At 51.0% G+C, this 25,595-nt stretch overlaps 1 protein-coding gene across 1 annotated transcript; it reads left to right on the top strand.

The window, feature by feature from the left end:
- Window positions 1–232: 232 nt before the first annotated feature.
- On the top strand, window positions 233–25,595 carry LOC146036323 (butyrophilin subfamily 2 member A2-like). Its single transcript, XM_083160270.1, has 8 exons — window positions 233–456; window positions 15,846–16,196; window positions 18,533–18,811; window positions 19,515–19,631; window positions 21,517–21,537; window positions 21,847–21,867; window positions 22,760–22,786; window positions 24,089–25,595. The coding sequence occupies exons 1-8, from the start codon at window positions 402–404 to the stop codon at window positions 24,613–24,615; spliced, it is 1,398 nt and encodes a 465-aa protein (XP_083016396.1). The 5' UTR covers window positions 233–401; the 3' UTR covers window positions 24,616–25,595.

Below are 25,595 nucleotides of genomic sequence, written 5' to 3'. Positions count from 1 at the left end.
CAGTATACATCCCATGCAAAAGGGCCACATGTATCATATGCTACCCTAGCCGCTGGGGAGCCTGCAATACTTCGGCATAGTGTAGGTTAGTCTCGTTACCCATAGCAACCAGTCAGATTGCAGATATCATGTATCTAGTGCATTGTCCCTGCTGCCGATCTGGCATTTCCCACCGTCATCCCCTCAGGACTCCTCTCCTCTGCCTGCTCTCCCGTCTCACACACCCTGTGTGTCGAGCTGATGGCAGCTTGCCCTCACAGACGTGATCACCAGGGACATGACTGACACAACACAGGAAGCGGCGGAGAGAGACTGGTTTCACATTCAGCGAGAGCGTAAAGTGAAAGCAGTCAGACTGCAGGAGAGCAGAGAGAGAGAGAGAGAGAGAGAGGCTGGTGAGGATGGAGAGTGCTCGCTGGTGTGTCCCCATCCTGTTCCTGGCTGCCACCGTCTCAGGTACTGTGCCCCTGGCTGTGTCAGCGCTGTGTCCCTGCTGGGGGCAGGCGGGGAAGTTACACTGAGTAGTGCTATCAGCAGACCATGCATCGTGTAGACAGGTTCCTGTTATTATGTACATTGCACTGACCAGCCAATGATTTCTCCTCTGTTCGTTGTGCAAAGTAAGCCAGGACTTTTCATTTGAATGCTTTCCGACAAATTGGGGGCGGGCACTGATGTCATGTGACCTTATCCGCCCACCCCGAGCAGGCGTGGACCCCAGCGAACGGCCCCTGCCTTTCATTCGTCCCTCTAATGCCGCCTGCTGCCCCACGAATGCCCACCTCCCCACCATGGTCCGCACATCCCCGACGCTTTACAAATGGATGTTTTGCATTAACATTTATTTGCATGGTAGCGTACGGGGGGGGGGGGGGGGGGGGATTTGATGGCGAGCGATTACTATTTTTATCTCACATTCACCAACCAGTGAATTAGGGGTCTGGCTTCATGGGGAAGGGGCGTGGTCACATAATAACACTGATTTACATTACACCACACAGCAGTGTCTGTTATTCACATTACACCACAAAAAGCCACGTGTACGCACTGCGCCAGGTACAGCCCCTTATACACTCTCGGCCAGGAATAGGTAGACACGCTGCATACTGGGTCATTGTGAAAGGCTGATAATCAGGGGAACACAGCGATGAGGACAGAACCACAAGTCCCACAGCGGGCGCAGAACAGCAGCCTGCGGTGCAGAATGCAGGGCTTGATTATTCCAGACTGCGAGTTTGCAGGAAGGGCTATTATCAGTAGGCTGCGCATGCGCGGGGCCCATAGTACACATGCGCGGGGCCAATAGTACACACGTGCGAGGCCATCCTGCGATAATGTCCTGCTACTTTTTTAAACGCTGCAAGTTTATTGAAAGGAAGTCGGTGTTGGTGGGTGGTAACCGGATGTTTTCTGGGAGTGTCAGGGAATACGCAGGCGAAGTCACGTGACGTCAGCTCCGCCCCCGATCCGAATGAGTCCTGGGCTGCGCACACTAGGAAAGCATTTGATGGTGTGCGGCTTGTGAATGGATTTGCAGCAAATCGCAGGCCTGTGATATTTTCATTAGCCGTGAAGTCACATGACGTCAGCCGCCCCCTTTTCAGCCGGGATACGGTCATTGGGTCACTTGCATGTTGGTCGACAGTCATTACGTCGACACAATTAGGTTGACATGAGTCTAGGTCGGCATGGGGGAAGGTTATCATGAGTCTAGGTCGACACGGGTTAGGTCGACAGGGTCATTAGGTCAACAGTCAAAAGGTCAACATGGGGTTTTTCACATTTTTTTTGAGCCGACAGGCGGTATTTCATGCCCTACCATCCACTAGGGCGTGGTGGGAGAATAAAATAGTGTGCTGAGCATAGTGAGGCACTGTGCCCGATGCATGGCGAGAGGACGCGGTGCTACGTTTCAGTGTCAATGTCGACTGTGTCAACATTCAGGACAAAAAAAACCCATGTTGACCTTTTGACTGTTGACCTACCCCAATGCCGACCTAATGACCCTGTCGACCTAATGACCCTGTCGACCTAACCCATGTCAACCTAAACTCATGTCGACCTTCCTGCATGTCAACCTAGACTCATGTCGACCTAATGGTGTCGACCTAATGACTATCGACCGACATGCTGGTGACCTAATGATCCCAACCCTTTCAGCCATCTCCTTCTGAAATAAAAAGTCTGTTTACAATGACTTATTTGTGAACAGGAAAAAATAATTCGATGGTTGCCGACCATCGAATGAATTTTCCTTTGTGCGCCGCATGCCAGGGGTTGTGTCAGTGTACACATCCCCTCGCATGCAGGGATTTGCGCAGCGTTTACCTGTGCGCTAGGCTGTGTAGCCTTGCAAACAGGTCTGAGGCCCAGATGCACTAAGCTTCTAAAGTGATAAAATGGAGAGTGATAAACAAACAGCCAATCAGATCCTGCCTGACATTTTTCAAACACAGCCTGTGACATGTCAGGCAGGAGCTGATTGGCTGGTTGTTTATCACTCTCCATTTTATCACTTTTGAAGCTTAGTGCAGGCCGAGTGTATATTTCTCTGTATGACGCTGCTCCTGTCGTGATAATCGCAGCACCGATGTTCCCACCACATATAACGCCTGCTCGGGAACTGTCTAGGCTGCAGGTATATATACAAGTGCTTTAGGACGTGTTGTCATAGCATCAGTTACATGTTTCCGCATGTGGCTTGTGGTCCTGACGCCGGGGGCAGGGAAACTCCAGGCTGTGCGGACACATGTTACCGTCTTGTGGTTACAGCAGCAGCTGTGTCATTACGTACAGGTCACTGCACCAGGGTTACCCCACCTGGCAGCCAAAGTAAAAATTCCAGTGAGGAGCCTCCCTCTGACTAAGTAAATACACCCCGGCGGCCAGCGCTGGCTATGAGACTAATCCCGCTTTGGTGTAGGAAGGAAGCAGAGTAAATATCTATTCCTTTCCAAAAACAAGCTTGGCAGCTCTCAGCACGGAGGAATCCGGAAACAGCACTCGTCTCTCACAGGTATTATTTACTAAAGCGTGGGCTTACAAAAGTGAGGATGTTGCCCGTAGCAACCAATTTGATTCTATCTATTAGCTTCTAGAAGGTAGATACACGTACCCTCCAACATGACCCATTCCATTAGGTACAAAATGCTCTGTTCCTGGACTTCCCTGCCAGTGGCAATTACAGAGGTTGGAATCCAGCACAGACCAAAATTCAAAGAGGGGGGGTCACATCAACTGCCAGTGAGTCCAGGATAGTGATGTTTGGAGTGGCAGTATATGTGGCTCCCCTTTTTTAATATTGGACTGTGCTGCAGCCCCACCTCTGTAACTGCCACTGGCAGGGAAGTCCACGAACAGAGATTTTTGTACCTAATGGAATGTGCCATGTTGGAGGGTATGGATACATAGTAAGTCTGATTGGTTGCTATGGGCAACAATTCCAGTTTTGCATACCCACATTGTAGTAAATATACCCCTCAGCTCAGTGGGATATTTATGACTGCAGTGTGCGCAGTGCACAAGGGCCCCTGAGTCCTAGGGGGGCCCACATAGCACCCACAACGCCGGACTCAGCACTTCTGAAATCTCCGTAAAAACATCCGCCGCGCCATTTCTCCTGAGATCTGCGCATGCGCAGTAGGGGGGTGAGCAATGTAGTGCCGGCTGAGAGGGGCGGGGCCTGGTCGGAGGAGGCTGCACAACGGCCTCCTCCTCTCTTATAATGCCTCTGCCTCTGGGGTAATTTATTAAGATGGGAGTTGCCCATAGCAACCAAACAGATTCTTCTTTTTATTTATTTAGCACCTTCAAGAAGATATTAGATTGAGGCCCAGATGCACTAAGATTCTAAAGTGATAAAATGGAGAGTGATAAACAGCCAGCCAATCAGCTCCTGCCTGACATTTTTCAAACACAGTCTGTGACATGTCAGGCAGGAGCTGATTGGCTGGTTGTTTATCACTCTCCATTTTATCACTTTTGAAGCTTAGTGCATCTGGCCCAGAATCTTATTGGTTGCTATGGGCAACATCCAATTTTTAATTGGACTCCCATCTTAGTAAATTTACCCCTCCGAGTTATTTCTTTTGTTAACCACTAATCGCTCACCGTTGGCATAAAAGGCACATTTATTATCAAATATATTGTCAACCCTAGAACAGGGTGGCCGACTTTATAATTCTCCTCTCCGGGAGAGGAGAGTTCCAGCAGCCGCTCAGGGGGCGGAGCTTAAGTATGACGTCAGTAAGCCTCGCCCCCATGATGACAAACTGCTGACTTCACGGATCTCCGTGGAGGTGGCGGGGCTGAAATGACGCGATTGTGTCATTTTAGCTCCGCCCCCTCCTCTGAGACCCGAGGATTGCGGCATTTTAATGCCACGATCCGGGGCGATCTCTAACTTTTCAAAGCTTAGTACATCTGGCCCTAAATGCGTTCTGACTCTGCGGAGTCCTGTGTAATATAAAGGTGGGTTATCAGTGCGTTAGTCGCCGTATAAGATATAGGATGGGATTCTCTAATCGAAATATGCAGTAAAACCCTGTTATCGCTGGCGATACCCCATAGCAGCCTATGGGCTTCTTAACAAACCCACGCCGCCCCGCACGGACCCAGGGCCGGCGCCACCGCTAGGCAGCATTAGGCATTTGCATAGGGCACCGGCCACTGGAGGGCGGTACTGGGCAGCAGAAGAAGCCCACCGGAGCTGCATCTCCAACCCCCCTACCCCCACCGCATCTCCCGCCACCAACTCTCTCCCTCCCGTGGAGCGCAGCGGCCGTATCACCCCCCTCCCCCCAATGGAATGCAGCGGCGGCAACCGCATCAACACACACACACCCGTGGAGCGTGTGGCATCGGCCCTGCACGGACCCCCACTGCCTGGGAGGAGGAGGAGAGCCCACCCGCAGCAGCAGCACATAAGCCGGGTAAGGGAGGGAGGGGGGAGCCACGGGACCCGCTGCGCATCGCTGGCTCGCCGCAAAGGACAGTTCTTAACGCAAAAGCTGTCTTTTGCCATAATTATCACATATGTTAGAGCATATGCGATAATTATGTCAGCGGTAGCCGGCGATGTGCGGCAGACGGGGGTGGATATTCGAGCATCCTGCCCGTAGATTGACCGCCGCTGCTGCATTTCCGTCCGCTGCCTGAATGAGGCCCTAAATGTTGTCTCGTATAGCGCTGACAATTCTCTTATCGATATTTCTGGCAGTTACTATAGAGCATGAGAGTTACACTATCAGGGGCTCCCGCAAGCAGCAGGATCACAGCTTCCATCCTGTATAGTCTAATTACTATGATCTAGTCATCTTGGCGGAGGGCCCTCTTCTGTCCCTGCATTACATGACATATGGCAGCAGAGGGCGCCAGTGACACAAATACCATTGCACATCCATATAATGAATGTTCCAGCACATACATTTAACTCTTAGCTGTCCATACATGCTTCTAGTCATGCCGCCACACTTACAGGCCCTATAATAACATAGAAGTACATTTATTTATGCTTTCACAATCTTTAGCAAGACTTATTAACTTGGTGTCTACTTGGTCATTTCACATTATTAAATTGATATTTAGCCAAAGACAGAAAAGCAGATTCCCGGGACTATGTAAAAACCAGAACCGGACCTCGAACCGGACAGGTTCCATTCATCAAACTCTGCATTCCGGAGCTTGTAGTGTCCGATCCGGGGGTGTCTGTGATGTCTATTGTAATGGCTCTGACTGTGATGCGCAGTGGTGGAACATGTGGGTGGTGGGCCCAGGTGTAAGACTATAATTTGGGCTTCCCTCATCCACCCCAATCCAGGGTTGCCCTCCCTGTCCCCGGTGGCAGAAACTGTTATTTGTCGTGATTCACGGCTTTTCGGCAGACGGGCGGGGCTAAATATGAAAATCCAGCATATTTAGCCCCACCCCTCGTCGGAAACCTGCATATTGCAGGATTTGCATTACTGCGGGAAGGGACTGATGATGTCCCCAGAAGTGATGCTGACAGTCTCCTCTCCGGGGTAAAAGTCGGCAACCCTGCCCCAATCCAAGTTCACAACATGCAACACAGCAGTGGGTAAGAGGGAGAGGCAGAGGGTGACAGGGAAAAATAATGGCTGACAGGATGAAGCAGAGGATGACAGGGGAAAATAATGGGTGACAGGAAGAGTGTGACGGGGCAGCAGTGGACCTGCCTCACCAAAGATAGTTCCGCCTCTGGTCCTGCACATCTGTGGCCTCCTTACTTTACCCAAAGGCTGCCAGCTGTGGGCATTCACTTTGGTGGCACTAAGGGCCTGATTCAGAGCATAAGCCATACCTCCCAACTTGTGAGTTGAAGAAATAGGGACACTCCTGCGGCGAAGCCGCGCGCGCGCCCGAAAAGGAGGTGGGGCGTATGCAAATGAGGGCGCGGCTTATGCTAATTAGCCGCAACCTCATTTTCATACGAGAATGCACAGCGTCTATTCTATTAGATTGGGGGGTCTCCCAACTGCCACCCCCCGCAGCGGGACAATGCCTGCCGTGGGTGGGACAGCGGGACAGGACCGAAAATCGGGACTGTCCCGCTGTAATCGTGACAGTTGGGAGGTATGCATAAGCAGTCCGTGGTTGCACAGAACGGGCCTTGTGATCTCATCCACACCTCCCCTCTGTTAATCAGGTAAAAGATTGGTTGGGGAGGGTTTGTGTGCCCAGAAAAGAGGGTGCATCGCTCCCTGTCTTCTGAAAAGGGAGAGCCACGGGTGTGCATGTCACCACACAGACTTCCTGGCCTTGCAGTCTCCGCTTCCGTGGGCCCTTTGCGTGGAACATGCTGATGTTCTGATATTAGCCAGGCGCTGGTTAATCTCCAACTGGAAATCTCCTGCCAAGCTGCTGCCAATGTGTAACTGGCTGTAAAGTGGCACTGCCCCTGCTCTATACTACGGCACTTTAATTATTCATGTGAGTGGATTCCCTCTGTATATCGGTGGGATACACGTGTTCCGCGTATAACAACCAGCGATGTGTGAGAGGCTCGCTGCATTGGTCAGCGTTAGGGCCCGCACATTGGCACTGCCAGCCTGTTCCGCAGTGGAGCCCCTCGTACCTTCCTAGGACAGCGACTGAGAGTTATATGGTTACAATGGTCGCGGTTACCTCAGGTTCCTGGGAAAGGTGCCACGGTTGCCACGTATAGGCAGCTGTGGGGATTCACCCTATAGCCACGCTGTTTCCGCTGAATTGTCCTATTTGTGCTGCAGAACAAGGGTTGTCATTCTGATGAATAAAAATGACTTCAAGACGCTGCAGAAATATTTGATATTAAGCCATAGAAGTCGCAGTGCTGTCAGTCATTATCCCGGCCCCTCATCAGCGCCTTGTCTCTGACCGTGTCATTACAGCGTGCTCCGTCTCTGCCATTAGCTACCCATTGTGCTGAGACTGCACTGCGTGCTGCTGCAGCTGTGCAATGTGCGGGGGAGGCTGCACAGTGTCAAGCACTAGGCCCCTGCTCTTCCCTGCTATAGGGTCTACATTGTGACCTTGTGGCTCCCTCACATAGGGGAATATTCGTGAAGCTGGACCATTAGGGAACAATGTGGGTGCTGGATGTTCATCAACTTCTTAAAACAGAAATTATTCTGTAGTTTAATTGCCGTTCTATCCTGCTGACTACACCAATCATTACTGCTTCTTATACCCTTCCTCTCTGACCCCCACGGGCACAGCCGGCACTAAGAATGGACAAACTAGGCAAATACCCCTATGTCGGCAGCAAGACAGTGATGCAGCGGTGGGCAGTAACATAACTGGCCAATGGGGGGGGGGAGGTTTGAGTTGTGATAATGTGTTGCATTACTATGTTGCTATTACTGTGTGGCATTATGTGTATAAGGACATTACTAATATACGACACAATGTGTAAGCAGCACTACTATGTGGCATTAGGTGTATAAGGGCATAACTAATGTGTGGTATAATGTGTATGGGGCATTACTGTGTGCTATTATTTTCTATAAGGGTTGCTATTACTGTGTGGTATTATGTGTATAAGGACATTACTAATATATGATACAATGTGTAAGCAGCATTACTATGTGGCATTAGGTGGAAAAAGGCATAACTAATGTGTGGTATAATGTGTATGGGGCATTACTGTGTGCTATTATTTGCTATAAGGGTTGCTATTACTGTGTGGTATTATGTGAATAAGGTGCACTACTGTGTGGCTTAATGTATATAAATGACACTACTGTGTGGTGCAATGTGAATAAGGAGCAATACAGTGTGATGTAATGTGAATAAGGAGTAATGGGTCAAGGGTGGAACTAGCGACAGTGCTAGGGGGGCACCAGCCAAAATCTTGCCTAGGGCATTAAATTAGCTAGGGCCAGCACTACCAACGCCCACTGTCCCTGCTCCCTACACCAATGCTGTCTGCTCCCACACTCACTATAATTGCTCACTACATAGATCTATACAAGTCCTTGCCGGGGTCACTCGGCCAGAGCAACTGGAGGCGATGACCTCTCCCCCGTGACAGAGTTCTAAGGCCACAGTGTGTGTGAAAGGAGCACTGTCTAACCCAGTCAGCACTGCCCACTCACCACCTGCCCAAAGGACCCCATACACTTGTGCCGGGGTACTGCCAGGCCACTTGCTGGCATGGCTGCCGAGAAGAAGTGTGTGTGTGTTGGGGGTACTAATTACCTGGTACTGATGGAGGGGCCTCATGGGGCCAGAGGCTGCTACTGACTCTTAGATTCCCCTGATACCCCTGGCAGAGAGGCTCCCTGGCTCTGTGCTCCAAAACATTTTTAAACCCAATTCTCCGCTAAGGGGGCACGGCCACGCCTCCCACTATTAGGCCACACCCCTAAAATGTTACCAGGGCCCGGACAGTGTCTTGGCAGCACTGCTTGCTGTGTACATAGATGTGCAGCCCAGCTGTGCTGTTTCCAGTCGCTCCATTTGCATAGTGCATGCTGATTGGTTGATTATGATAAAGTAATTTTGCTCGGCCCCCATACGGAATAGGGTGATGGTGAAAATACGAAACCCTTCCGGGAGAATTGCGCTACCTAATAGTGACAACCACACAAAAAAGACAGACAGACAGACATGCATCAGGGACTTTATACTATGTTAAGGATGTAACAGCCTGCCTGCGTTCCCATTGGCTAGCCCCATTCCCGTCACCGTCCGCCCCCTTCTCTCTCACACCACAATGAACGGCCAAGCGAGTATGTAACTCCCTGAAACCGTTTGTTGGACCCCATGGTGTTGCCAGCTTCTCCGTAGCCTGCGATGTGGGCTCTTTGCGATCTCCCCATTCACACTCACACTGAGGCTGTACATAACCCTGACAATAGTAATGGTGATTTATTGCTTTAAAAAATGCATTCATAGTGTGAACATCACCTGCAGCCGACTAGTGGACACACCTGCTGCTGACACAGAATATTCCAGGTCATTGAAGAATCGATATGTTTCGCCTGTAGCACAATGGTATCTGTCCCAGCAGCACAATGCCAGAGATTTGTGTGTACAGAGGAAAGGTGACATAACTCACATACTGTACCTGGGGAACTGTACGACCACAACAGGTTACACTGGTACAACCAGCTGCTGTGTACTACTGTATACCACTGACCTTCTATTTATAGCCGCCGTGCTCTCCAGATATAGTGTAACCGCAGCCAACGCACTGAGCACACACCACGTGGACATGGACAAAAGGTCAACATGAAAAACGTCAACGCAAAAGGTCGCCGTGAGAAACATCACAGGGAAAAAGGTCGACATGAGCTTTTCACATCCCCCCTCCCCCCAAAAAGGAGTTTTTTTCATATTTTACCATCCAAGTGGGCCTAGAGCGAGATCATAAGAGTGTATGGAGCGCAGCGAGGCACCGCGCCTGAAGCGAGGAGACACGGTACATGTATACGGTGCCCATGTTGACTTATGACAACATAGACACAAAAACATAAACTCATGTCGACACTTTTTCATGTCAAACTTTTCCACGGCGATTGCTTGTGTCCACCTTTTGACCATGTCGATTTAATGAATGACAAGCTTTTTATTGTGTCGACCTTTTGACTGTCGACCTAATTACTATGGACTCTATGACCCTGAGAACCCCCCCCCCCCTTCCCGGCAGCCGACAGAGCACATCGTAGGGACAAGCCACCGGGGAGCATTGAAAAGTCTACTCATTGTCTAGGTAGACTGTCAATAAAACAACAGCAAAAGGTTAACATGGACTCGGTCGACACAGCCAAAAGGACCAGGTCGGCATGCACTGGACACTGACAAAAAGGCAACATGCAATAATAATGATAGACAACACACAAGTAAAAGGTCGACATGACAATTACGGTCGGCATATGAAAAGGTTGACGGGAGGTTTTTTTTGTTTATTTATTAATTTTTTTGGACTTTTTCATACGTTACCATCCTCAGGGACGGGGGAAAGTAAAGTGTCCAGAGCAGAGGGAGCCATGTGAGGGTGCTCGCAGGAAAAAGCGGTAACCCCAGATTGACATCGCCATGTGTTGACCTTTCCATGTCGACCATTTGCTTGTGTCAACATTTATGTCCCTGTCAACCTGTTGCATGACGTACTTTTGGCCATGTCGACTTGGAGCATGTCGGCCTTTTGACTGTTTGCCTGGACACTGGAGGCCTTTCACTCCACACCGCACCTGACGTATGACGAGCTACGGTTACTATGAACAACAGCGCGTACAGGGACCGGGTCATAAGGGGTAAGGATTTAAGGGTACAGTTGGAGCAGAACATGCCTATGCCCCATGCAGGGGGGCAGCCTTTGGTGTGACGGTTATGGTATAAATCATAGACTCATAAGAGACAGTCATATGGTCGACAGTCACAAGGTCGACAGGGTCAAAAGTTTTCATGCGTTTTAATGGTTTTAGGGTGTCTATGTCGACATATGGGCATTGACTCGATATCGGTGTGACACGCCTGTATTGTGCTGACGCGCGCTGCTGTATGACCGTATGTGATGTAGATTATAATAATCAGGGCTATTTTTGTGCAGGCTCCAGCAGGAACTGAGGCCCTTATTCTAGTTCACTCTTTCTGACAAAATATTCCTCAGATGGACAAAACCATGTGCACTGCAGGTGAGGCAGATGTAAAACCCCACCCAAATCTAATTCTCTCTGCACAAGTAACACCTGCCTCACCTGCAGTGCACATGGTTTTGTCCATCTGAGGAATATTTTGTCAGAAAGAATGAGCTAGAATAAGGGCCACAGTTCCTGCTGGAGCCTGCACAAAAATAGCCCTGATAATAACACACAATGTTACAGAAAAGGGAAGTGTCGTGTGACAGCGCGAATGTGGATTGTGTTCAATATTGACTCTGCCCGAGATGCTGAGCCGGGTGTGTCGCAGAGGAGCAGATAAGGGTCAGAATATGTGCACACTATAACAGGGAGGTTTGGGTCAAGCAGGATGTTCGGAGACACCCAAATTAAGCGGCCGATTCAGAACTGTTCGCTAAGGGTCCGAATTCATTCCCGATGGTGGGGGTCTGCACATTCGCCAAGGCGCAGATGCGCGTGTGAAAACCCCATCAGCGAGCACCTTCAGGGAAAAAGGTCCTTTGCCGGTTGCTCGCTGCCTGATTGACAAGCAGGGGGCATTCCCATAGAAACGCTGGAAGTAACTCCCAGCTGTGCACGAAGCCTTGGAGAGATAAAAGTGGGCGGAGATGAAGTACCAGCCAATCCGCTCCTGTCAGTGATCAAACACAGCTAGTTAGGAGCTGAGTATCTTGTACTTTATCGCTCTCCATTTTCTCATCAAGGCCTAGTCCATAGACGGTCTATGATATAACCCACAGTCACATAATACTATAGACCAGTGGTTCCCAACCTTTTTTCTCTCCCGTACCCCTTGATTAGGCTTTTCATTGATGAGTACCCCCTCCTCTCAATTTAAAATATAGACAGTACTTATGAGTGGAGTAGAAGTGAGCGGTATGCGTATCCTTATGCATGTCCTTATATGAAGGAGTAGCGGACAGGAATCGTGCCCTTCCATGTCTGGCCGCTGGTTGTGTATTGTCTCCAGGGTTCCCACTTACACCTGTAGGATTAATGCCGTTGCTTCTTCCACCCGTGTCAGCAGGGCCGGCGCCACCACTAGGCAAATCTAGGCATTTGCCTAGGGCGCCGGCCACTGGAGGGCAGTATTTCGCCCCCCTTGCCGCCCGGGTACCTGTCCTGCGGCGCTGTGCGTATATAAAGCTGGCGGAGGCGGCAGCGGGGGTCCCTGCAGTCAATAAGAAATAACGAGCGCTATCCGCCGGGCTATGCAGAAGCGCTTCTGTTTTGGAAACACTGGCCGCACGCTGAGATTCAGCCAATCAGCGTGCGCCGTGCGGCCAGTGTTTCCAAAACAGAAGCGCTTCCGCATAGCCCGGTGGATATCGCTCGTTATTTCTTATTGACTGCAGGGACCCCCCGCTGCTGCCGCCGCCAGCTTTATATACGCACAGCGCCGCAGGACAGGTACCCGGGCGGCAGACACCGGGGCGCCCCCACCCCGATTAGCCTGGGGCGCTCCGGTGCCTTGCACCGGCCCTGCGTGTCAGTGCAGGGCAGATGATCGCTGATGTCTGAGGGCAGCATGGGTAGCTCCCATTGGATAGCTGGTCAGGCAAAAGCACAATGAGACGCTGATGACGCTGGAGACAGAACCATAAGTGCCCCAACATGGTTCTTCTCCATGGCAATGGGTCTTCTTCTGCCATCAAAATACTTTTTTTCATCTTCCGCCATTACCAATATTATTTTCAAGTACCCCTAACTAGTCTTCAGAGTACCCCCAGGGGTACTAGTACCCCAGGTTAAGAACCACTGCTATAGACAATACTAGATCTACTTTATTTCTGTATATGGATAGTCTTTTACTAATGTTTTTATCTGCTGTTGTCACTATATATATATACTGTATATATTCTGATGCTGAGAGACATAGGGGCTGGATGGTGCTGAAATATACAAGGGATTAGGCTGAGAGATATGTGGGAGAGGGTGCTGAATAGACACAGGGGGGATGGTGCTGAATAGACACAGGGGGGATGGTGCTGAAGACACACAGGGGGGATGGTGCAGAAGAGACACATGGGGGATGGTGCTGAAGAGACACAGGGGGGATGGTGCTGCATAGACACAGGGGTGATGGAGCTGACGAGACACAGGGGGTATAGTGCTGAAGAGACACGGGGCAATGGGACTGAAGAGACACAGGGGTGATGGTGCAGAAGAGACACAGGGGGTATAGTGCTGAAGAGACACAGGGGGTGGTGCTGAAGAGACACAGGGGGTATAGTGCTGAAGAGACACGGGGTGGTGCTGAAGAGACACAGGGGGTATAGTGCTGAAGAGACAGGGGGGAAGGTGCTGAAGAGACACAGGGGCGATGTTGCTGAATAGACACAGGGGTGGTGGTCATGAAGAGACACAGGGGGGATGGTGCTGAATAGACACAGGGGTGGTGCTGAATAGCCACAGGGGTGGTGCTGAATAGCCACAGGGGGATGGTACTGAAGAGACACAGGGGGATGGTGCTGAATAGACACAGGGGTGGTGCTGAATAGACACAGGGGATGGTGCTGAAGAGACACAGGGGGATGGTGCTGAATAGACACAGGGGTGGTGCTGCATAGACACAGGGGGGTGGTGCTGAATAGACACAGGGGTATAGTGCTGAATAGACACAGGGGGTATAGTGCTGAAGAGACACAGGGCAATGGGGCTGAAGAGACACAGGGGTGATGGTGCAGAAGAGACACAGGGGGTATAGTGCTGAAGAGACACGGGGCAATGGGGCTGAAGAGACACAGGGGTGATGGTGCAGAAGAGACACAGGGGGTATAGTGCTGAAGAGACATGGGGCAATGGGGCTGAAGAGACACAGGGGTGATGGTGCAGAAGAGACACAGGGGGTATAGTGCTGAAGAGACACAGGGGGTGGTGCTGAAGAGACACAGGGGGTATAGTGCTGAAGAGACAGGGGGGATGGTGCTGAAGAGACACAGGGGCGATGGGGCTGAAGAGACACAGGGGTGATGGTGCAGAAGAGACACAGGGGGTATAGTGCTGAAGAGACACGGGGTGGTGCTGAAGAGACACAGGGGGTATAGTGCTGAAGAGACACGGGGTGGTGCTGAAGAGACACAGGGGGTATAGTGCTGAAGAGACAGGGGGGATGGTGCTGAAGAGACACAGGGGCGATGTTGCTGAATAGACACAGGGGTGGTGGTCATGAAGAGACACAGGGGGGATGGTGCTGAATAGACACAGGGGTGGTGCTGAATAGACACAGGGGGATGGTACTGAAGAGACACAGGGGGATGGTGCTGAATAGACACAGGGGTGGTGCTGAATAGACACAGGGGATGGTGCTGAAGAGACACAGGGGGATGGTGCTGAATAGACACAGGGGTGGTGCTGAATAGACACAGGGGTGGTGCTGAATAGACACAGGGGGATGGTGCTGAATAGACAGGGGTATAGTGCTGAAGAGACACGGGGCAATGGGGCTGAAGAGACACAGGGGTGATGGTGCAGAAGAGACACAGGGGGTATAGTGCTGAAGAGACATGGGGCAATGGGGCTGAAGAGACACAGGGGTGATGGTGCAGAAGAGACACAGGGGGTATAGTGCTGAAGAGACACAGGGGGTGGTTCTGAAGAGACACAGGGGGTATAGTGCTGAAGAGACAGGGGGGATGGTGCTGAAGAGACACAGGGGCGATGGGGCTGAAGAGACACAGGAGTGATGGTGCAGAAGAGACACAGGGGGTATAGTGCTGAAGAGACACAGGGGGTGGTGCTGAAGAGACACAGGGGGTATAGTGCTGAAGAGACACAGGGGCGATGGTGCTGAAGAGACACAGGGGCGATGGTGCTGAAGAGACAGAGGGGGATGGTGCTTAATAATAGACACAGGGGGGGTGGTGCTGAATAGACACAGGGGTGATGGTGCTGAATAGACACAGGGGTGGTGGTCATGAAGAGACACAGGGGGGATGGTGCTGAATAGACACAGGGGTGGTGCTGAATAGACACAGGGGGATGGTGCTAAATAGACACGGGGGGTGGGGTAGTGCTGAAGAGACACAGGGGTAGTGGTGCTGGCGCCACAATCGCAGCTTCTGCCCCACTATATCAACCTCGATGTGTTACAGCATGTCGACATTCAGAGTGTCGGCATGGTCAATATGGCGGCATGGGATATGACAGCCCCACCACTGGTTCCTGGCGTTGCCTATATATGGTGGCATTCACCCTTAGTTACGGTCCCCGAATGTAGAGTTCTTAATTCATCCTGGGTAAAGAGGAAATACAACTCGCAATGCTCAGTACACAATCGTGTCCATTGTAACAAGTGTTTATGAACAAAAGTAACCAACTGTAAGTACCTGTACTATGACAAACATGCGTTTTATAATCATGGCTGAAATATGTGCCTTTAGCGTGGCCTTTCAGAACAAATGTTGTGTTTAGTTGCTGACTATGGGGTGCCACATTTCTTTGTGACAGTTATACAAAGCACAAGGCAAAAAAACATAAAAAAGTAAATCATACTAACCCACAAATAACACACAAAGTATGCAATACATGTGCCCCAAGTGGAACCAAGGACGGAATGGAACGCTGGCGACAGCTCTTCATATTTCTGTTCTGAAGTACGTGGGAGCTGTGGGAGTCAGTTGCCCAATGGCACACTTGTGTAACACATACACTGGTTCACAGACGTGCTTTATGACACTATAGAATTGGTTTCAATATCAGGTCTCTCTCTCTCTCTTTCAGGTAGGTTTCAGGTGGAATCACAGGACCGGACATTGGTGGCAGAAGTGGGAACTGACGCGTTTCTCCACTGCACGCTCTCGCCTCCTCTGGGACTCACTGGGCTCAAAGTGCACTGGTTTCGTTCTCTCTTTCACTCCACTGTCCTCCTGCTGAAGAATGGGAAGGAGGAGAGGGACCAGCAGAGTGAGGAGTACAGCGGAAGGGCGTATCTCCAGGGCAGGGCCGACGCTGGAGACCTGACGCTGATGCTTCACAATGTCAGTCTCTCCGACGCAGACACCTACCACTGTTTAGTGGAGAACATCAGCAACGCTCAGTATGAGGAAGCCGTCGCAGAGCTTATTGTCATAGGTCAGTTTAACACTAGGCAACCAATAAAAAAAGTGCTGTTGTCCCTAGCAACCAATTACTGTTGTTCCTGTTTGAATTAAAGTAAGTCAATTACATTTAGCCTAAAACACCATGTTTGTAAATAAAATGTTATAGTCAACAACACGTTTGGCAGTACGTAGCTGGCTGGGACTTGTAGTTCCAGATCTCTCCGGTACTGGGAAGGCGAGTATGGGAATCCAGTCCTTTACACTCCATCTAAGGGGTAAGTTTCACTAAATGTACCAGAAAGAGAGAAGAGCAGTGTTATGGAAGCATGTAGGGTAGAATTACCCCTGAGAATAAATGGATAATGGAACCTCCCACTGCAATATGCAAATAAGGTACAAGGTACAAAAACAACATAGTCATTAAAATAGTTTTTATTAGTGCTAAGGGCATGTAAATGCATCAAAATATTGTTGTGTACAACTATAGATTGTAAGCTTGCAGCAGGGCCCTCCTACCTCCATGTCTGTCTGTTGTTACCCAGTTTGTTTTATCACTGTTTACTATTGTAAAGCGCAACGGAATCTGCTGCGCTATATAAGAAACTGCAAATAAATAAATAAATAAATAATAAATAAAAATATGCTCAAATAGTTTTCACCAGTGTATACAGTGGATGATAAATAAGTGAAATAAAAAATAATACATAAATATTTAAAAACACAACATCCCAAGATAAATAGGAAGCACAAAAAGAAACTCAACGCGTTTCGCAGCACCTGCCAAACGCGATATATTTCTTCTTCTGCCGTATTACTTGCAGGTACTTGAGGGCAGGTGCACATTGGCACTAATGACGATGAGGGTCGCACACGCCATCTAGCCTCCTCTGATTGGCTGATGGTGCACCCCAGTTTAGCCTGTGCCTATGTCTTGCAAAGGTTTAAACACAGGGTGAGCAGAGTTCATCAGGGGTGTGAATTCAAAGCATCAAAATGCAATTGTTAATACCTATGGGCCTGATTCAGCTAAAAAGCACACAACTGTACAATAAAATGCTGCACTGCAGGTGGGGTAGATGTAACATGTGCAGAGAGTTAGTTTTGGCTGAGTTATTTTACTTCTGTGCAGGGTAAATACTGGCTGCTTTATTGTTACACTAAAATTTAGATTTCAGTTTGAACACACCCCACCCAAATCTAACTCTCTGCACATGTTACATCTGCCCCACCTGCAGCATGGTTTTGCCCATTTGCGTGCTTTTATTGCTTAGCTTACAATCCTGAATGTAGGCCCTAAGTGGGTATTTGCAGTGTTGTCTCCGGCTGTTCCTGGTCCTCGCCGCGCTGTGCTGTATACCGCGCTTGCGCCTGCAGGTGACTTTATCCCACCGGTATGATTTCAGCTGTGCATTTCATATTCCAATCAACTCAAAACTCCACTTAATTCTAATTACACACATGCACAAACTCATCTTCAGCCTCCTCATTTTCCATCTCTGGGATACACGATAATCTCTCCCCGGTAGAAGATCTGATTTAATCTGACGAACAAGAAGATAATGAGGGTTATGTACTGTGACAAACGCTCCTCTGATTATTTACTTACATGACCAAAATAAGAGGCGATTTCTGTATGATGATAATTGCGGCTTTGGTTCTGTTCCCATAATGCCCCTGATTCCTGCAGAGCCGCGGCGCACTTGTAACTAATGATGGGGGCATTAAGGGCATCAGCGGAGACTGACATGGTCTAAGATGAGATGATCCCAGTTACAGGACGCTGTTAAATCCCCCGGATCTTCCTCTTATTCATCAAACCTGCATTCAATGGTGCGTCCAGCCGTTCCCACGCTCCCGATGAGGTTTCCTTGTGGGTCATTGCGTCAACCAAACTAAGGTCAACATGCATTGGATTAACCACTGAAGGTCAACAGGCCTAAGGTAGACAGATTGATAAGTTTGACATAGCTTAGGGCAACTGGGTCAAAAGGTTGACATTGGGAAAATCGACAGTCAAAAGGTGGACGTGGGTATTTCACATTTTTTTGTCCCGAATGTCAACGGCGTCCCCTCGCATGGCTTGCTACGCTCTCCTTGCTTCGGGCACACTATTATATTCTCCCTCCACGCCCTAGTGGATGGTAGGGCATGAAATACCGCCTGTCGGCACATGTCGACCTAAAGCTTATGTCGAGATTTTGACCCAGGCGACCAATGCAAATGCGACCCTGTACAAATTCGGCTTGGTTGGTACTTTATCTCCACCCACATTAGCGCTGTCCAGGCATTGATACCTCTCGCCCTTAATTTTCAAGTGCACCATCTCTCAAACAGCCCTCGTAAGTTAGCATTGTGTGTGTCTTGCAGGTAGCGGTTCCCTCCCGGCGGTGGAGGTCTCCCTGGAAGATGACGCCATTGTGGTCTCTTTTGTCACCAGCGACTGGTTTCCAAGGCCGGAGATGCAATGGAGAGTGGACGGTGTCCCCGTCGTCACCGATAGGTCAGAGATCATCCACAACCAGAGCAATGGCCTGATCCGGCTAGAGAGCAGGATTCTACTAAAAGACCCCGATGCTGGGCAGCTGTATTGTGCCGCGAGGCACCCGGTAACGAGGAAGGAGATTGGACTTTATGTGACGCTTGCAGGTGTGTATCTTATCTCGCCGGCGGAGATCGGGTCAGTAGCCACTGCCACGTATACCTTGTTTGCTCCACCCAGGACAGGCCATCGGGCAAGTGTAGGACCGTAAACCAGATGCAGGAGGTTGGGCGCCTCTGCATTGGTGTCACTAAGGCGAGCGTGTGGGTCGCACCTGGGCGTCACCAATATCACAGCTCGTGCCCAGGGGCAAGATCCTAGTTCTGGTAATAATTTTACAGCATAGGGGCTGGCAATAAAAGTCTAGCTATTATCTTATAGAAGGTGCTAGTTTATTTATAAGAATAATCGGATTGGTTGCTATGGGAAACATGGGCACCTGCACTTTAGTAAATATACCCCAAAACATCAATTCAACAATCTCTTGCCGGGAAACAGGTGGATAGACCTATCCACCACGGTTCACATGCCAGTGATTGTTGACTGGGAGTGAGCAACCGGGAGACAAAGATGTTCATCCGACACTCTACCGGGATGGTGCCTATGTTACACCGGTGGGTTTGTCAATGTCAATGTCTGTACTAGAAGTGTTGAGTTGTCTCTAACAGGTGACCCTGGGCCCCGAACCATCTACATTGGGGTGGTAAAACTGTATTCCCAGGCTGATCAGTGTAAGGATTCACATCTATGGTACAAGAAGTGACTCTCTTTGCTTCCCTACTGACCATCGTCTGCTTATTGTCTCCACAGAGGACATGTTCCCCCGCGTCTCATCGTGGGTCCCGGCTTTCTCCTTCATCCTGGCGCTGCTGATTGCCGGGGCTGCCGTGGCGGCTTATTTCATGATGAAAGATCGGCGACAGAAAGGTGGGAATGGGCAATGGGAGACAGGGGGTGAGGGGGCAGCTGGGGGAATGTCTGAAAATGCCATGGCCCATGCCACCCATCAGTAGTGTTACACCCTACGACAGGGCTGGTGAAGACCGGACCTCACATCAGCCCCGACTTGTATATAAGTCGGGCTTGGTATATAAGGTCGGCATTGATAATGTAGACAGTGATGAAATGCCAACACAATAGAATTCGTGGTGGCAGCAGCGTCTCCAGTGGGGTCTCCCAGCTCCCGGTGGTTGTGTGTGAGCCAGTTCTGGGGCGCCGGCGGACCTCTGACGGAAGGGCGGTTCTGGTAATCCACACCACTGAGCCATCCAGGCCACGTGACTGCACCATTCATGGTCACAGGGCCGGATCCTGACCATTTCTTACATCATGCCCCGGGCTGCAACTGTCACGATTTTCGCTGGACCGTCCGGTGTTTTTGGGGTGGTCCCACGGTGTCCTGCGGTGGGGGGGCAGTTGTGAGTCCCCCCTGCTCTGTTAAGTGATACCCTATGGGCTTCTTCTCGCGACCCCCGACGCCCCACACCGATGCGTCCTGCCCCCCTCACCTGTGTCCAGGCAGCCTCCTGCTGTGCTGCCTGACCAGTGACCTCCTCCCTAGCATTGTACTTCCCCTTCTGGTGCAGGGAGGAGGAGGAGCCGGCAAGACAGGGCACAGGAGGAGGGGGAGAGCTGCTGGGGACCCGCTGCCACATCACCGAGACAGGGCACTGGAGGAGGGGAGAGAGAGGGCACAGGAGGAGGGGGAGAGACAGCGCACAGGAGGAGGGGAGAGAGAGGGCACAGGAGGAGGGGAGAGCTGCTGGGGACCCGCTGCCACATCACCGAGACAGGGCACAGGAGGAGGAAAGAGAGAGGGCACAGGAGGAGGGGGAGAGCTGCTGGAGACCCGCTGCCACATCACCGAGACAGGGCACAGGAGGAGGGGAGAGAGAGGGCACAGGAGGAGGGGGAGAGCTGCTGGGGACCCGCTGCCACATCACCGAGACAGGGCACAGGAGGAGGGGAGAGAGAGGGCACAGGAGGAGGGGGAGAGCTGCTGGGGACCCGCTGCCACATCACCGAGACAGGGCACAGGAGGAGGGGAGAGAGAGGGCACAGGAGGAGGGGGAGAGCTGCTGGGGACCTGCTGCCACATCACTGAGACAGGGCACAGGAGGAGGGGGAGAGCTGCTGGGGACCTGCTGCCACATCACCGAGACAGGGCAAAGGAGGAGGGGGAGAGCTGCTGGGGACCCGCTGCCACATCACCGAGACAGGGCACAGAAGGAGGGGAGAGAGAGGGCACAGGAGGAGGGGGAGAGACAGGGCACAGGAGGAGGGGAGAGAGAGGGCACAGGAGGAGGGAGAGAGCTGCTGGGGGACCTGCTGCCACATCACCGAGACAGGGCAAAGGAGGAGGGGGAGAGCTGCTGGGGACCCGCTGCCACATCACCAAGACAGGGCACAGGAGGAGGGGAGAGAGAGGGCACAGGAGAAGGGGGAGAGACAGGGCACAGGAGGAGGGGAGAGAGAGGGCACAGGAGGAGGGGGAGAGCTGCTGGGGACCCGCTGCCACATCACCGGCTGCCCTTTGTGATAATCATCGCATATGTTAGAGCAGAACAGTCAGCCTATAGAAGCCTAGAGCCTATGCCAACCCATTCTTGCCACAGGGGCAGTCCAGGGGCCTCCACGCGAGCAGAAATAACTGGTATACCAGCAGGGAGGCGGTTGGCGATGGGCAGGGGCGGTGATTGTGATGCCTGCAGCGTGAGCTTCTGGGCATCGCCACGAGCAGGGACTGCCGACTGTTGGTAATTCCGCATATTGTCAGTGATTTGTCTCATTCATGTTCTCCCCTCTCTTTTAGTGCTGCTCCATGAGAAGATAGGTGAGTCGTCACCGGATATATGGGATCATGGAGTCCCTACTGTACATTACGTAGATATTATACACCGCACAGCGGTTCTGTGGCCCTAGAACGGAATCAGGCTGCCAGCCAAGTGCACAGGCAAACACGGTTCTTAATGACGTGATGACATCACAACTCTCTGTTTATATAAATATTACTTTAATGTGTTTATAGATATGATTACATCACTGGAGTATTATTATATCAATATATTGCACCATTGGGATGCAGCAACTGGTGGATGTTTATGGAGTGAATGTGTAACGTCTCCTCTCTGTTTTCCTGCAGATGTCCTGTCCGCTAACGTGGGTAAGGCGACGATACATCACATTCTGAGGACAATTAGGGGGATGCAGTTCAAATCCCGGCGGTCGGAATCCCGGCGTTCAAAATCCCGACCGCTGAAATCCCGACACTTTCTCTCTCCGTGGGTGTCCACAACACCCATAGAGGGAGAATAAATTAGTGTGCCGAGCGTAGCGAGCCCGCAAGGGGGGGGGGATCCACGCCCCCCCCCCCCCTGTTGGGATTCCGGCGTCGGTATTTTGAACGCCGGGATTCCGACCGCCGGGATTTCATATCAATCCCCAATTAGGACCCTGCTTTCTTCACAGGTCATGTGGCCACCAGTCAGCCTATCACATACCAGCCCATTCCTAATGCTGACGTATTATGTAAATGTAACCAGGACTTACCAGTCATAGAGCCTGATTCAGTTCTGGTCGCTAGGCTGCGTATAGTCGATGCCTACAGCCAGTGAACGCTGCACGCCGCCCCACCAAACACTCACACTGCGGCATTCACATAGCTTGGTATTCTCCAATACATGCCGCAGATTAAGGGGGTGATTCTATAGCACTCGGGAGGGGCCAAATTCATCCCTGTTCCAATCTTTTGGGGCATGTGCAGACCCCAGCACTGAACGTCTCTGGCTAGTTACACACTCACTGGGCCTTTCGTTGTGGGGAGGGAAGGCCGGGGGCTCCAGAGGAGGGTGGGTGGGCGGGGACAGGTGGAGGACAGGGGGCTGCAGCAGGGGAACGGCTAGCCATAAAAAGGCTAGTCATTCCCCTGGGGACGCAGGTGGGCCGATGACCACCCGGGGCAGAACACTGACGTCACATGACTTATGGGGAGACTATTCTGTGTGGAGGAAGGACGCGCCTATAACCCTTTGCTTATCTGTCTGTTTTCATTTTAGATTGGAGAGCAGCTGTCATGTGTCCAGGTAAATGTGCAGAATTCTTCTCCTGGATGATGGTTTAGTTTCTTGCTGTGTCGTCATGTTTCCACACTGTGTTATGGAACCTCCCAGTGCTGTGTTAACAACAATGTAGGCCCTGGGCAAAGCAAAGCACCGGGCCCCTACTGACAGGAACAAGTGTTACATAGAAATCATAACTTGTCCCTACTGGGATCCTGTATTTCCCTACATGCTTCTGTACAGTGACTGGCTGTCAGCACTCTGATTGGTGGGTAGGTCTAGTATGCACCTATCGGCATGCTGGCAGCCATTCACTGTCTGGCTGCCGGCTGGAGCAGGTAGAGAATGTTGGACTCTGATTGGTGGATAGCTCCAGCCATCGACCAATCAGCATGCTGATGACAGCCATTCGCTGGGTTTTTCCAGTGAGGTGGAAATGGCGAGTGCGGATGTCAAAACGGTGAGTAGTTAAGGTCGACAGGGAAAAGGTCAACAGGCCATAGGTCGATACATGAGAAAGGTCATTATTCCTAAGGTCAACACGGTCAAAATGTTGACACAAGCAATGGGTCGACATGCAAAAAGGTCGATATGAGTTTTTCGCATTTTTTATTAAAAAAAAAAAAAGACTTGCGAGGGGACACGGTACACTTATATGGGTTCCACAACAACCTATATTGGCATAGACACTAAAAACCATAAAAAATCCTCATACTGTGCCGACCTGTGGACCATGTCAACGTACGGTGTGTTGGCATTTTTCTTGTGTCAACTTATGGCCTATCGACTAATAGTGGTCAACCTATTGACCTAAATTGTGTTGATCCTATGACCCACACCCTCAGGCTCCATACACACTGGGTGAATTTCAGCTGGTAAGCCACCCAGAGTGTATGGGCAGCGATGAGCACGGACGATGCACGCTGCCGCATCATTGCCAGTGGCTGCCGCTCATCTGCTGGCATTACCAGCAGGTGAGTGACGGGTAGATGGATTTCTACAGTGTCCTGCTATAGAAAGCCGTCCACCCGGGGGAAAATCGTGGGGAAGGGCGAAAAATGCTCAGAGTGTTTTCAGCGCAGCGGTTTCCCCCATCATCGTTATCCAACACGCTGGGCAAAATCACCCACTGTGTATGGACCTTTAGGAGCTGATTGGCTGGTACGGTAATGGCAGTTAGGGGCCATTTGGCTGGTACTTTATCTCTGTCTACTTTGTTAGTACATATGCCCCAGGACTGTGATATGGATAACTTCTCCACTTCTCCACCACCAGATCTCACCATGTTCTCCAAAAACCCATCTGTGTTTTACCTTTCTCCCTCAGAATACATCACGTTGTCTCCTGAGACGGCCTACCCGAAGCTCTCGGTCACCGATGACAATCTCAAGCTCATGAACCGTCCTCCCGCCACCCCGGCATCTCCGTCTAACTCCCGCTTTGAGACTGAGCGATGTTGCCTTGGTCTACCTCCCTTTTCCACTGGTTGCCATTACTGGGAAGTGGAGGTGGGGGACGGGGCTGAGTGGGGGGTCGGCGTCGCCTCCCCACAGGTGAAGAGGAAAGGCGACGCTTACATGTTTCGGCCCCAGGAGAACATCTGGTGCATCTCCCGATTTACGGAGTCCATACAAGCCCTGGACAATCCGGAGAGTACCCTGGTAGTGGCTGAGGGCAAACTGCCGGTGGTCGGGGTCTATCTGAACCTATCGGGTTCTCGGAAAGTTACCTTCTATGACCCACGGAAGTGGGAAGAACTATATACATTCAATGATGTGCGAGGAACCGTCCTACCCTTTTTCTGGTTGGGCACAAACGGAGGGGAAGTGACATTGAGGGGTGGCAGGCGGTGACGGAGATAATGGCGAGGGATAAGTCTCCTGACTATATATATATAACCTCTTTGCAGCTGTAGATCCTGCTTCCCGGTGTAGTCCTGGGCTGTGATTAACCTTCTGCCCGTGGACAGGTGCATTGATAAGAGCGGAACCTGACATTATTTCTGAGTCAGTACAACACCATTATTTGGGAATGTTAATTCAGATCTTGCAGTATTAGCAACCTGGTCATATCCTTTCTCTGTGTCCAGACGATATATATATATATATATATATATATATATATATATTTAAAGGCAAAACCAGGCAACCATATGCCTGGTACACACCAGGACGACTAGGGCCCGGTCCCATCAATCTAGATCCAATTCCGACCAATTGGATGTAGATTGTGTGGTGATTGGGCCCTTTTCTGTCCTGGTGTGGACCGATACCGATCCGATGCGCGGTCCCGCAGGTCGGTCGGTCGTTATTCAGATCCTACCTGCAGCAGGTAGGATCTGAAGAACGACCATACAGCCGGGTGCGGGTCGCCATCGGATCGGACCCGCTCACGGTGCACATCGTGAGCGGGTCGTGCCCCCCCCCCCCCCCGCATCATCGTGAGCGGGTCTGAAGAAACACTGACGACCCGCTCACAATGTGCATCGTGAGCGGGTCGCCGTGGTGTGTACCCCACATAAGTCTTGTGATCGTCAGCTGCCCTCCCTAAGGATGCATGGCCATGCCTTCATTTCTATGGACCCGCCCACCTTTTCGTGTGCACACCTATAAAACACTGGCTGGTCCCATGCATCCGCCCCCTGCCACCGCTCCTCCTGTTGCTGAGCCCCGGCGGTGAATGTATAACTTACTGACGCCGTTCACTCTGGGCCAGAATTAGATTTTTATAGACCACTATAAATATTTTTTTGAACCATCAGATTTGAATTGATTTTGGGGGATGGGCCGGTTATTTGTATAATGTCTCTGTGTTTATTATAATAAAGTTTTTA

The sequence above is a fragment of the Crinia signifera genome, chromosome 9 (genome assembly GCF_055691185.1).
Source record: "Crinia signifera chromosome 9, ASM5569118v1, whole genome shotgun sequence".
Lineage (NCBI taxonomy): Eukaryota > Metazoa > Chordata > Amphibia > Anura > Myobatrachidae > Crinia > Crinia signifera.
The sequence above is the reverse complement of the archived record's forward strand: the minus strand, read 5'-3'. Positions and strand labels throughout refer to the sequence as shown.

Excerpts from the sequence above, each read along its gene's own strand:
- LOC146036323 (XM_083160270.1), top strand. The coding sequence starts at position 402 with ATGGAGAGTGCTCGCTGGTGTGTCCCCATCCTGTTCCTGGCTGCCACC. Across the intron at positions 18,812-19,514 it reads ACTTTATGTGACGCTTGCAG|AGGACATGTTCCCCCGCGTC; the intron begins GTGTGTATCTTA and ends TTGTCTCCACAG. Across the intron at positions 21,538-21,846 it reads GCTGCTCCATGAGAAGATAG|ATGTCCTGTCCGCTAACGTG; the intron begins GTGAGTCGTCAC and ends GTTTTCCTGCAG.